The 12,291-nt window shown below is 42.4% G+C and overlaps 1 protein-coding gene across 1 annotated transcript in view; it reads right to left on the reverse strand.

The window, feature by feature from the left end:
- KDM3B (lysine demethylase 3B) overlaps positions 1–12,291 on the reverse strand; it is a 278,360-nt gene that overhangs the window by 25,735 nt on the left and 240,334 nt on the right. The window contains 1 exon segment of the mRNA XM_029583992.1: positions 6,757–6,896. Coding sequence (XP_029439852.1) covers positions 6,757–6,896 — 140 coding nt within the window.

The raw sequence follows: 12,291 nt of genomic DNA on the forward strand, positions 1-12,291 counted from the left end.
AGGGTTACAGGATAGGATACCTGATATAGGATACTCTTTCAGATTTGCTCTGTCTCCATCTGCTGGACAGGAGGCTCAACCCACGGTCTGGACTGATCCGGGTACGTACAGGGAACAAGAGATTGTTTTTTACGCTTTTGTGTGTGTTTTATTTGTAAACCGCTTTGACCAACCCACAATTATAAAGGCAGTATATAAACAATTTTAAATAAGTAAATAAATATTTATTAAACACACAGCTCTGCACGACTGAAGACAGACAGAACTTAAAATAACTGCAACGTACACAACAACAAGTATAGATGGTGACAGCTACCTGTAAAGAGTTTATAATCTAAGAGAAAGTGAAATATGTGCACTCTGACAACAGCAGTGCAGCAAGCCACACACTTGGATCATACGACTATCTTATGCCGGCAGGAAGCTTTCAAAGCATGTGCACTGATTTACCCACAGCCCTTCAGTTTAACAATTATTTATCTTTTTTAAAAGATATTTATTTATATTCTTTTGCTACGGTTGTGGACCCTTTGGCCGGTTGGGACAGAAGATGGTGCGCTGTGGAGGACCACGGCAAGCGTCCCAACCGGGAGGCGGCTCGGAGGACTCAGGGAAGGCTTCGGCACTGGGACAAGGTGGAGTCCTATGCGACCAAGGACTCGGCAATGGCTGAGAGGACGGACGACGTTGGGCAGTGGTGACTGAAGAGTCTTCACCCTGGAAGCCGGAGCCCCCCCAGGAGGAGCCCGGAGGAGTCCAGCCACTGGGACTTTTGGAGATTCACCCTGGAAGCCGGAGCCCCCCAGGAGGAGCCCGGAGGAGTCCAGCCGCTGGGACATTGGCGAATCTTCTGGGCCAGCGAGGACCAAGTACCAGAGGAGCAGCGAAGCCCAAAGATGGAGTCCAGGAAGGAAGCCGAGTCGGAAGCCGGGAGTCGGAGGAGAAACCAAGCCAGGGATGAGGCAGAAGACGGAGTCGTGGACGTAACCGGGTCGGAGCCAGAGGTCAGAGCGAACCAAGCGAGCGACTGAAGGTGAAGTCGTGGACGAAGCCGGGTCAGAACCAGAGGTCAGAAGCAGATACCAGAGCCAAGGGACGAAGACTGAGAACGAGTCAGGAGTCAAGCTGGGTCGAGAACAGAGAGCAATCCAGGAGAACGCAGCAACTAGTGATCAGGGAGCCTGAGGAACCTCGTTGCAAGGCACTGGAGTGATCTAGGTGCAGGGTACTTATACCCTGAGGGCGTCTGACGTCACCTACAGCAGGACTGAGGTTTTTCCCGCGCTGGTCCCTTTAAGTGGAGCTCCTCCGAGCGCGCGTCAGGGGGCGGGGCCAGCCGTGCCGGACTGTCGGCGTCTCTCCTGAGGAGGGAGAGACGCGCTGGAGGGCCTGCAGGCCCGAGGAACCCCCGAAACGGCCCGGGCCGCCCCCGAGGTAGGTGGAGGGACCGGGGCACGGCCTGGGACCGTAACATCTTTTTCAGACACTTCAAACAGATTACATTCAGGTACTGTAGGTATTTCTCCATCCTAGAGGGGATAGGGAAATACCTTCAGTACATGAGGCAGTGGGGGTGAAATGATTTGCCCTAGGTCACAAGAAGCAGCAGCAGGATTTGAACACTGGCCTATCTGGTTTTTCTTATTGTATTGCAATTGCCTATATTATAGTTGGGGGTTATTTGTAACTCACCCTGGTGAAATTACTACTTCCTGATTTTCCTCTAGGACAGGCAGGCCAATCCACAGTAGTGGGTTATGCAAGCCAACCAGCAGATGGAGATCACTGACTCACTGATGTCATTCCTATATAGTCCTGCACAGTCATCAGCTTCACATTGTCTTCTAAAGCCAACTGTGGACAATTAAACCAACTCAAACTTTACCAAGAATTATTGTGCAAAAACATTTTATTTTTTTTTTCTAACAGAAGCACTGGACTCAACATGAAACTATTTTATTTATTTAAAACATTTTCTATACCGTTATTCAGTCAATTAACCATCACAACGGTTTACATAAAGGCACATATAGTAAAAGAAATTAATTAGGATAGCTAAAACATTATAAACGTGCCAGAAAAATGCGGTAACAGGATTCTTTCAATATAAAACTGTTAAGTATTGATTTTGTTAGGTTGAGGTTACTATTGCAGTTCATATATAAACTAATCTTGTGTATTTAAAGGTGGGAAAGAAAAGGAAAATAAGAACTATGTTTTCGGTGCCGGGTTATGCTCTTACTTGCTCTCTTCATTCTCTTTGTAAAAAGCCTGTTTAAAGAGCCAGGTTTTTAGGCTTACTCTGAAAAGTTTGAAATTTTTCTGCAGTCCTATCTCCAAAGGCATTGAATTCCATAAAGTGGGTCCTGCCAAAGATAGTGCTCGCTCTCTTACTTGTGTGAGTCTAGCAGACTTAACCGAGGGGATAGTTAGTAGTGCTTTGTTAGCTAACCTTAGGGTTCTTTGAGGAACATGTACACGTAATGCTGTGTTCAGCCATTCTGCTTTTTCGTCATGAATTAGTTTGTGTATAGTGCATAGTGCTTTATATTGTACTCTTTGTTCAATGGGTAGCCAATGAAGTTCTGCAAGTGTTCCAGTAATATGGTCTCTCTTTCTTTTATCTGTCAATATTCTTGCGGCTGAATTCTGCAAAATTTGAAGTGGTCATGTGGTCACCTGTGGAGTCCTAGGAACAGGGTGTTGCAATAGTAAGTGCTTGCGAAAATTAGGGCTTGTAAAACTGTCTGGAAATTTTATAGTGTTAGTAAAGGTTTTAACATCCTTAGTACCATTAGTTTAGCATATCCCTCTTTGATTTTCAGTGATATGTGTTGTTTCAGGTTTAGTTCAGAGTTTAGTATGACACCTAGGTTACGTACCTTTTCTGCTAATTCTACTTTTTGGTTATTGCTAATTGTTATTGGTGAATGGATAGGGTTTATGTTTGTTCGTTCTAAGTGCAGGAATTCAGTTTTATCAATGTTTATCACAAGATGTCGGGCATTGAACCTTCTTCAAGAGATAGGTTTATGATTTTTGCTAGTGTTGGGGAAGTTATATCAGTTAATTTTTTTAGTTCCATTATAGGCAGGGTGTTGATTGCATGTGGGGCGGGGTTTAAATTTTTTATCATGGTTTCCACTTCTATGCTTGAAACCTCAGTGAATGAAGACCATTTTGTTACCTCCCTGGTTTGCATTTTGACCTTGTTTAGTTGTTTTGGGGATTTTGGTTCTTAAATTATCTATTTTCTCTTTAAAAACTGTGCTACTTCATTGCATCGCATTTCGGGTAGGTTCTGAGGGGTGTTTGTTTTATCACTGGTTAGGTCTTTAACTATATTGAACAAGGTTCTAGCATTATTTGTACATTTTTCTATTTTAGAGCTGAAATATTTTTTTTTATTTTTTAGCATCAAGGATTACTTTTTTGTACTGAGCCAGAATTTTCAGTATTTTGTTAGATTTTCGGTCCTTTTTTTTCTATTCCATTCTTTTTTCCTAAGATTTCATTTGATTTCTTTTATTTGTTCATTATGCCATGGATTTATTTGTTTTAGTTCTTTAATGTAAATATTTTTTGTGGGGTTTATTTTATCGGCTAATTTAGTAGTCCTATTTACCCATTCAGTTGTTGCAGTGTTACTATCTGTGTAGTTGAAATTCTGTCTGTCCTTTAGTATTTCTATATTATAGGGTGGGCGATACTTGAATTCAACTGGTTTCTTTTGTTTTTTAGTTGGACCTGAGTGCTTAATAGTGGATTGTATAAGGAAGTGATCTGACCATGGGATTTGGGTATAGTCTGTGTTTATATTCTCTAGAGATTTACTGCTGATGAACATCAGATCTAATGAATGTCCAGCTTTGTGTGTTGGTTTGTCTGTGATTAATTAACTAATACAACTAATACAACAGAGTATAAATTGAACTATCCCACAGAAGGAATCTACTTGCCAGGGTCTCTGCTGATCCACAAACTATCCAGGATCCTTGTACTGTTACCACAAATACACTGACAAAGACCACTGAAGTCAGGAATATGCATGATCGCGACAAGGCAGCCCAGGGCAGGATGCTAGACTGGCCTGCCCTGCCCTAGAGGAAAATAAATTATCAAGTAAGTAAGTAATTTCACCATCCTCTTCCTCCCCTGTACACGGCCTGTCCACATTAGTAGGATGTGCCCAAAGCTGCTACTCAGAAGGGTGGGAGGCTGCTTGCGCTCCAAGTAGCACCACCCTAGCAAAAGACATCTTCACTTGCCGCAACATCCAGTTGATAATGCTTGACAACATATGCAAGGAAGATCACGTCACCGCCCTTCAAATCTCTGCAGAGGACACTGCCTGCACCCGGGTCGAAATTACCCTTACTTGCATCGGTAAAGGCTTCCCAACATCTACATAAGCCGCTGTCAGAACCTCCTTAATCCAATGAGCCACTGCAGCATAAGAGGCTGCTTCTCCCTTCTTAACACATCCATGAAGGAGAGAGAGTCTATGTTACAAAATTAATTCATATCTAAGATATCTCAACAAATGCTGCAGTACATCCAAAGGGTGTAATATCCAGAATTACTGCTCATCCAAATCTCTAAGGATGGCAATAAAATAGATTGATTCAAGTGAAAATCTGAAACCACCTTTGGCAAGAAGGTACAGTCCTTATCTGTTCCCTTCCAGAATGAAATCAAGAAGGGCTCTCTACAAGACAAGGCCTGTACTTCCAAAATCTGCCGATTTTGGCAGATGAAATTTAATGTGGATAAGTGCAAGGTGATGCATATAGGGAAAAATAACCCATGCTATAGTTATACAATGTTAGGTTCCATATTGTATTTATGTTTTATTTGTAAATTTAACCTTTATTAATGTTGTTTAGCCTTTTGCTTTGTTTTCAATTATCTCGTTATAGATGTTCAATGTATTAGACTAAGGAATTTTATTTCCTGCTTATTCTGTTTCATTGTAAACCAGTTTGATTTGCATTTGATGCAAGAAAATCGGTATATAAAAATTAAAAATAAATAAATAAATATTAGGAGCTACCACACAAGAAAGATCTAGGCATCATAGTGGATAACACATTGAAATCATCGGTTCAGTGTGCTGTGGCAGCCAAAAAAGCAAACAGAATGTTGGGAATTATTAGAAAGGGAATGATGAATAAAACGGAAAATGTCATAATGCCTCTATCACTCCATGGTGAGATTGCACCTTGAATACTGTGTACAATTCTGGTCGCCGTATCTCAAAAAAGATATAATTGTGATGGAGAAGGTACAGAGAAGGGCTACCAAAATGATAAAGGGGATGGAACAGCTCCCCTATGAGGAAAAGGCTGAAGAGATTAGGGCTGTTCAGCTTGGAGAAAAGACGGCTGAGGGGGGATATGATAGAGGTCTTTAAGGTCATGAGAGGTCTAGACGGGTAGATGTGAATCGGTTATTTACTCTTCGGAAAGTAGAAAGACTAGGGGGCACTCCATGAAGTTAGCATGTGGCACATTTAAAACTAATCGGAGAAAGTTCTTTTTTACTCAACGCACAATTAAACTCTGGAATTTGTTGCCAGAGGATGTGGTTAGTGCAGTTAGTATAGCTGTGTTTAAAAAAGGATTGGATAAGTTCTTGGAGGAGAAGTCCATTACCTGCTATTAAGTTCACTTAGAGAATAGCCACTGCCATTAGCAATGGTAACATGGAATAGACTTAGTTTTTGGGTACTTGCCAGGTTCTTGTGGCCTGGATTGGCCACTGTTGGAAACAGGATGCTGGGCTTGATGGACTCTTGGTCTGACCCAGTATTGCATTTTCTTATGTTCCTTCTTTTCATATATTGGTACCAGTTGATTTTTTGGTATTTTTTCTCTGTTTTCTAATTATTTTATGTTTCTTGTAAATATGAAGTAAATTTAATAAAGAATTATAAAAAGAAATTAGCATATAAGCGCATAAGTATCATGCACTTGCAAAATCGCTATGTTACAAACAGTGAAAATATGTGCACATATACATGCATGAAATCGAGGCGTTCCTAGCTAGATCCAACATTTACGCATGTAAACTGCTATTTCAAAAACACTTATGCACTAAATTTGGCCATTTACTTGCATAATTTTACACCTGCTGGGTGTAAGTAATACCAAATGTGCTTATTGTGGACTATCAGTTGGGTTCAAGGTCTGGGTGAGCTGGGGTAAATTCATGCTGAAGAACCAGAAGGATCACAATAACCAGGAGGAGGAATGCACGAACTGGCAGAGTAACTGGTAAAACTGATAATTTCATTTACATACGCAAATTTTAAAATACAAGTCCTACTTTATTTTATATGTAAAATATATGTGCATATATTTTTAAAATAGGTAGGAAATGCAAGTTCGTTCTATGCACTGAAATATTCACTTTCAATGTATTCGCATGTAAGCATAAATTCAACGTGTTATGTGGTGGGGTAGAGATACCTGCATTTTATAATACATGCGTATGTGATACACGCAGGTTATAAAATACTACTGTAAATCTATATGCCACTGCGCACAGTTTTAAAGTAATCCTCAATACAAGATTTGACGATGAGGAAATGAGAGGGGCTTAATAAATGGAAAGGAAGAGAGAGTAGGAGATGAGGGAACATGCACAAAAACAAATGAATCCTTAGAAAACAAAAAGGTTCAGAGAGGAACAAGTTCTGCGCAGAATGCAGGGCTCCAAAAGATCGTGTGAACAAAAGCGGATTTTCTGCCAGACCTTTCGAAGCATCTCACGAATCTTCTCTGCATCCTTGGCAGCATAGATGTGCCACAGAGCACCAGGTTTCTCCTTCCCCTCATGGATACGCTGCTTTGTCACCTCATCCACATCCCCCTCCTCAATAGTCCTCAGCACCTCTGAGAAGGCAAATACAAAACAGATCATATTAAAGAACAATTATTGGGAATCAACAAGAGCAACACAACTCCTGGTTCAAACATTCATAGCACAGGATCGCCCTTATGCATGAAACCTCCTTATGCCTCTGTAGAGTGATCTCTCATAATCTGGCACGTAATATCTGCTGAGTGCCCTCAGAGACCCCTTCCATGCTGCTATAAGAGGTAAAACCTTTTCTTTTATAAGCTGCACAGGATAATCCTGTGCCCCTTGACCTTGAGAGACCATATCCGTGTTTCAGTAAAAGTTTGAAATGCCCTTACCCGTAAGCTGGTAAAGGATGAACCCAGCAAATTTCATGGTATTGCATCACACAAATCAAGATAAGACATTTTTTGTGATGTAAACATAATTTTGATGCTGCTATTAATATTGATTCAGAGTTATTGCGATCCAAAAACAGGATATGAAAGAATGGCTACAGCATAGCAGAACCATGATTTTGAAACTGCTCACTGTTACATAAAAGATTTTATACAGCTATGCATCCTAAAATATTCTTTATTTTGTATACCTTGAGATCCTATTTTCATGCTGCTGTAAGAGGGTGGGACCTCCTCCCTATAAAAGTTGGTACAAGATCCTCCTATAAACCTCAGGACCCTTTCTATGCTACTACCTCTAAGCTATGATACAGAAGAAAAGAAAAAGAATGTTAATGTATAAGGATAAATGATGTAAACTATGAAGGAAGTTGTTGTGACGTTAAAGCGATGACTAGTGAGATCACGTGGGGCACTGCAGGGAGAGGATGTAATTCCCTCTCCCTCGGCACCAGGCCTATAACATCGGGCTTCATCCACCCATTCTCTGGCATCCAATTAATTTAATATCGCACTCACGTCTCAGGGGACCCTCTGGCAACGATTTGGCTGGCATGACCACTCGTGTGATCCGAAAGGAGAGAGAAAAGGGGAAGGATTGTCTCAAACTAGCTGAATCCCCTGTCATGGCGGCTGTCTGTGAGTCCAGTACACTCCCTGTAGTGGCCATCGCGGAAATAAAAACTGCAGTTTTGGAGGCATTGGGCCCAGAACTACAAAATATATCCACTAAAATTGCAGATCTTTCTGCCAATTTTGGCAAATTTGAAAGCAGATTTGAGGAGCTTGAAAATCGCATTTTGGATACGCAAGATGACCTCTGTGTCGCCCAAAATGATATCGGCACGTTGCAAGCAGCAATGGCTAAACAAGCTGCCCGACTAGAAGACCTGGAGAATAGAGCTCGCAGGTCCAATCTGCATTTTATTGGATTGCCGGAAACGATTGACGAACAGAATCTTGCCTCAATTCTAGAAACTTGGCTGGAAAAAGAACTGAATTTAACCCACAAGCATGGCTGCCTACGTATCGAGAGAGCCCATCGCCTGGGTCCCCGAGTCCCAAATGCAGAGAGACCCAGAGTTGTTATCTTGAAGCTTTTAAATTATGCTCATAAGCAAGAAATATTGCAGGCAGCTCGGGTGAAAAAAGAACTTACCTTTGAAAATTCGAAGGTCCTATTATTTCAAGACTTCTCCGTGGCGGTTTCGGCGCAGAGACGCCTCATGGCCCCGATCTGCACGCAGCTTATCGCCCAGGGGATCCGGGCTTCATTGATCTTTCCGGCCCGCCTGCGAGTATCGCTTCCAGAGGGCGTTAAATGGTTCAACACAGCCGAGGAAGCGCGTTGCCTGCTTCAGAGGAAGGACCTGGGTGTAGCTCCCTCGGCGCTGGAACCGGGAGGGTCCTGATTAACCTGGCCAGTTCGTAGTGTTGCTACGGGGGAATCCGTTGCTGTTTGGCCACGTTGGCTCGTTGCAGTATATGAAGAGGACCTTTACCGAGAGAATGATTTTTTACTTTTTTCTATCCGTTGCAATTTTTGCAAATTTCATTTTATTTTTTCTCTTTGTCTGGTTTCTATTGACTACAATCGTTTGTAGTATTTATTTTTCTGTTTGATGGGTTTTCCCGCGATTCCTGCCCTTTGATTTTTTTTGGCAGGCGGGATCGTTCCTTTTCTTTTTTAATCTTTTTATCGTATAATACCCTCCCCCTCGTTCAGCTAGAAGGCCGACCGCACTGGTACGGTTGTAATTTGCAGTCAGGGGGTCGAGGAGGCCTGCGTTCTAGTAAAGGATCTCTTAGGGGGAGACTAGGAGGTGTTTGCTCACATCTAAGTTTTTTTTCTTTTCTAATCGTTTTTCCCTTGGGCACTTTCGTTCCGGTAATGCCCTAAGTAGGGGCCTGCACTCTTTTTTATCTATTTTTATCTCCTCTTCTTTTTATTTTATTTTTATTGGGAGTTCGGGAGGTGGCCTTCTTGTTTATTTCGGGTGCTGTAGTTCTGGGGCAACTCCAGGCGAGGCCTTATCACTGGAGTGCCTTGCTGATGGGGCCCTTAATAATTTTTTTCTTTTTTTCTCTGATGTCTCCTTCCCATCGGAAATACTGTAGGGCACAGGAGATGCCCCTGGAGGGACTCTATATGGGCAGAGGGTAATGCTACTGTTTGACAAAGGGTTCTTTGTACTGGAGGGGGGCAAGCGAAGTCTGAACTGGGGAGCCCTGGAAAGTTTCATAAGAAGTAATTCTCTGCATTTTAGGTTAAATAACTAAACACCTTTTTTTATTTATAGGTTTCATTTCTATTGTTGCCATACATTACTTAAGCTTGGTCCTGGGGTATTAGTCTCCTAGTTTACTTGGTACAGGTTCAGTTTGGCCAGTTTGGCCGTTTTTGGGTAAATAGGAGGGGTGGATGAAGTCTGAGGGTGGAAGGGAGGGGCTTTGATAAGGTAGTGATCTCGATCTTCAGAGAAGATCTTAAAGATGGTATGGGAGGGGGCAAGGTGGGATTGGGGCTGTTCTGGGGAGGTATACAGGTCTGTACTTTGATTCACATATGGATGTCACTGGTCATCAGGGTATTTCTGGGGGGAAGTCTCATACCAACAGTTGGAGATCTCAGCTGGGAGGATCTCTGCTGTCCATTTGGTTTCTTATCTCTTTTCATGTTCATTTATGTGTTAAGTAATCTCTAATCCTGTCACTAATATAATTACTTAGAATGTCTGCGGAGTTAATGCTAGCATTAAGCGTACCAAAATACTGTCTCTTTTAAGGCGAAAGGAGGCTTCGGTGGCATTTTTACAAGAAACACACCTAAACGACTCCAAACACCAGAAATCGGGTCGCCTTTGGGGGTGGGGACATTTATTATGCTTCAGCTACTACTAAATCTGCAGGAGTGGCTATCCTGATTCAGCGTAATGCTCCTTTTACTCTGCAAGCAGAAATTAAAGACCCATCAGGACGTTATATCATTTTGATTGCAGAGCTGTCCCATACTAAAGTCATCCTCTGTAACATCTATGCTCCCAATACCTATAGTCCGGGCTTCTATAGGGAACTCCACCAACATTTGATCCCATACTTAGGAGACCTTATAATAATAGGAGGAGATTTTAATACTATACGTGATCCAGCTTTAGATAAATCTCTCTCAATTCCAAAGCCTTCCGGCTATGGTAAGGGTCCGTCTTTTCTGGAGAACTCCATGCATTTGATGGACATATGGAGGGTTTTGCATCCAGGTGACTAAGACTTCACACATATCTCTCGGGCCCATGGGTCGTTGTCTCGACTCGATTTGACTAGTACCCATGGTTGCTCAAAAATTCGTGGAGTAGAGATTGGTGACATAGTGGTTTCTGATCATGCCCCGGTGCAGTTGGAGGTTGAGTTGGCATTATATTACCCGAGTTCTTGGGTTTGGAAATTTCCCTTTTATCTTGCTTCTGATGAGAAATTTCGAGAATATCTACACCAGCGATGGACAGAATACGCTGACTTTAATGCTCCACAGCAGTAGTCTCCGGTTCTCTTTTGGTATGCGGCAAAAGCAGTCCTTCGGGGGACATCATTTCTTTTCTGACTCATCGGAACAAGACTATGAATCACAGGCTTTTGCATTTGACTGCCCAATTGAAAAAAGCCCGAGCTAGATTGACCAGGAATAATGATAGTGAGGCCCGAGCACACTTCCTGACTACACAAGGAGAACTAAACACCTTACTCCATCAGAGAGCCCGGAAGAGTACTCAATATTATCAATACAAGTTGTTTCAATATAGTAACAAATCTGGTAAATTACTAGTGAATCTCGTGCGTTCTGCCCGTGGCTTGCGCCATATCCCAGCACTGAGGTCGCCTACAGGTCAATTGTTAACTGACCGTAAGGATATAGTGCGTTGTTTGCAAGATTTCTATAGCACATTATACACGGCGGAAAGTGGAAATACTGATGCATGCGATCAGTTCTGTTCCAAGTTTCAGCACCCGCAATTAACTTTTGAACAGTGTGAATATTTAAATAAGCCCATTTCTCTGGAGGAAGTCCGCTTGGTAATCCAACAGGCTAAACGTTTCAAAGCTTCAGGGCCGGACGGGTATGGGGCCGAGTTTTACAAGTGTTTGATAGATAAGGTGGCAACTCCTCTAGTGCAGGCGTTCTCTGGGATGATGGAAGAAGGCTCCTTCCCGGTTCACTCCAACCGGGCACACATCACGCTCATCCCTAAACCAGAATCTTACCGGCCCATATCTCTGCTGAATTTTGATCATAAAATCCTTGCTAAAATAATGGCAGATCGGCTGGCGGATATTCTTCCTTCCCTTATTGGGGTGGATCAGGTTGGTTTCATTAGGAAACGTTATGCCTTGACAAATATTCGGAACACCTTGGCTGCCATGTCTATGTGTCAAACAATGGGGGTCCCTTTTCTAACTATAAGTTTTGATGCAGAGAAAGCCTTTGATAGGGTCGAATGGTCTTATTTATTTCACATCTTACAAAAGATGGGATTTGATGGTTTATTCTACAAGGCAGTCGGTCTTTTATACTCTGGCCCGGAAGCGATTATTTTGGTTAATGGATCCCATTCCGAAGCTTTCAATGTATCCCGTGGTAACAGACAGGGTTGTCCCTTATCCCCTTTATTGTTCATTCTCCAATTGGAACCTTTGCTTTTAGCTATCCAATTAACTAAGGAAATACGGGGCATTCGATTTCATTCGTCGCTGTTTAAGTACGCTGTGTTTGCAGATGATCTACTGGTTTTCTTGACTGATCCAATCCAATCACTTCGAACACTTCTGAAGCTACTCTGGGCGTTTGGAGTTTTTTCGGGTCTGCATCTCAACATGCACAAGTCTAAGACTCTTGCAAGCTCAACATCTCTGCAGGGGGTCTGGGGGGATGATTTTCCCTTGCAATGGGCCACAGATTCGTTTACTTATATCTAGGAATAGTCATCCCGCGGGATTTATCCTGTCTTTATACCCTTAATGTTCATCCGCTTTTGCA

This window comes from Rhinatrema bivittatum, chromosome 18, assembly GCF_901001135.1.
Source record: "Rhinatrema bivittatum chromosome 18, aRhiBiv1.1, whole genome shotgun sequence".
In the NCBI taxonomy this organism is placed as follows: domain Eukaryota; kingdom Metazoa; phylum Chordata; class Amphibia; order Gymnophiona; family Rhinatrematidae; genus Rhinatrema; species Rhinatrema bivittatum.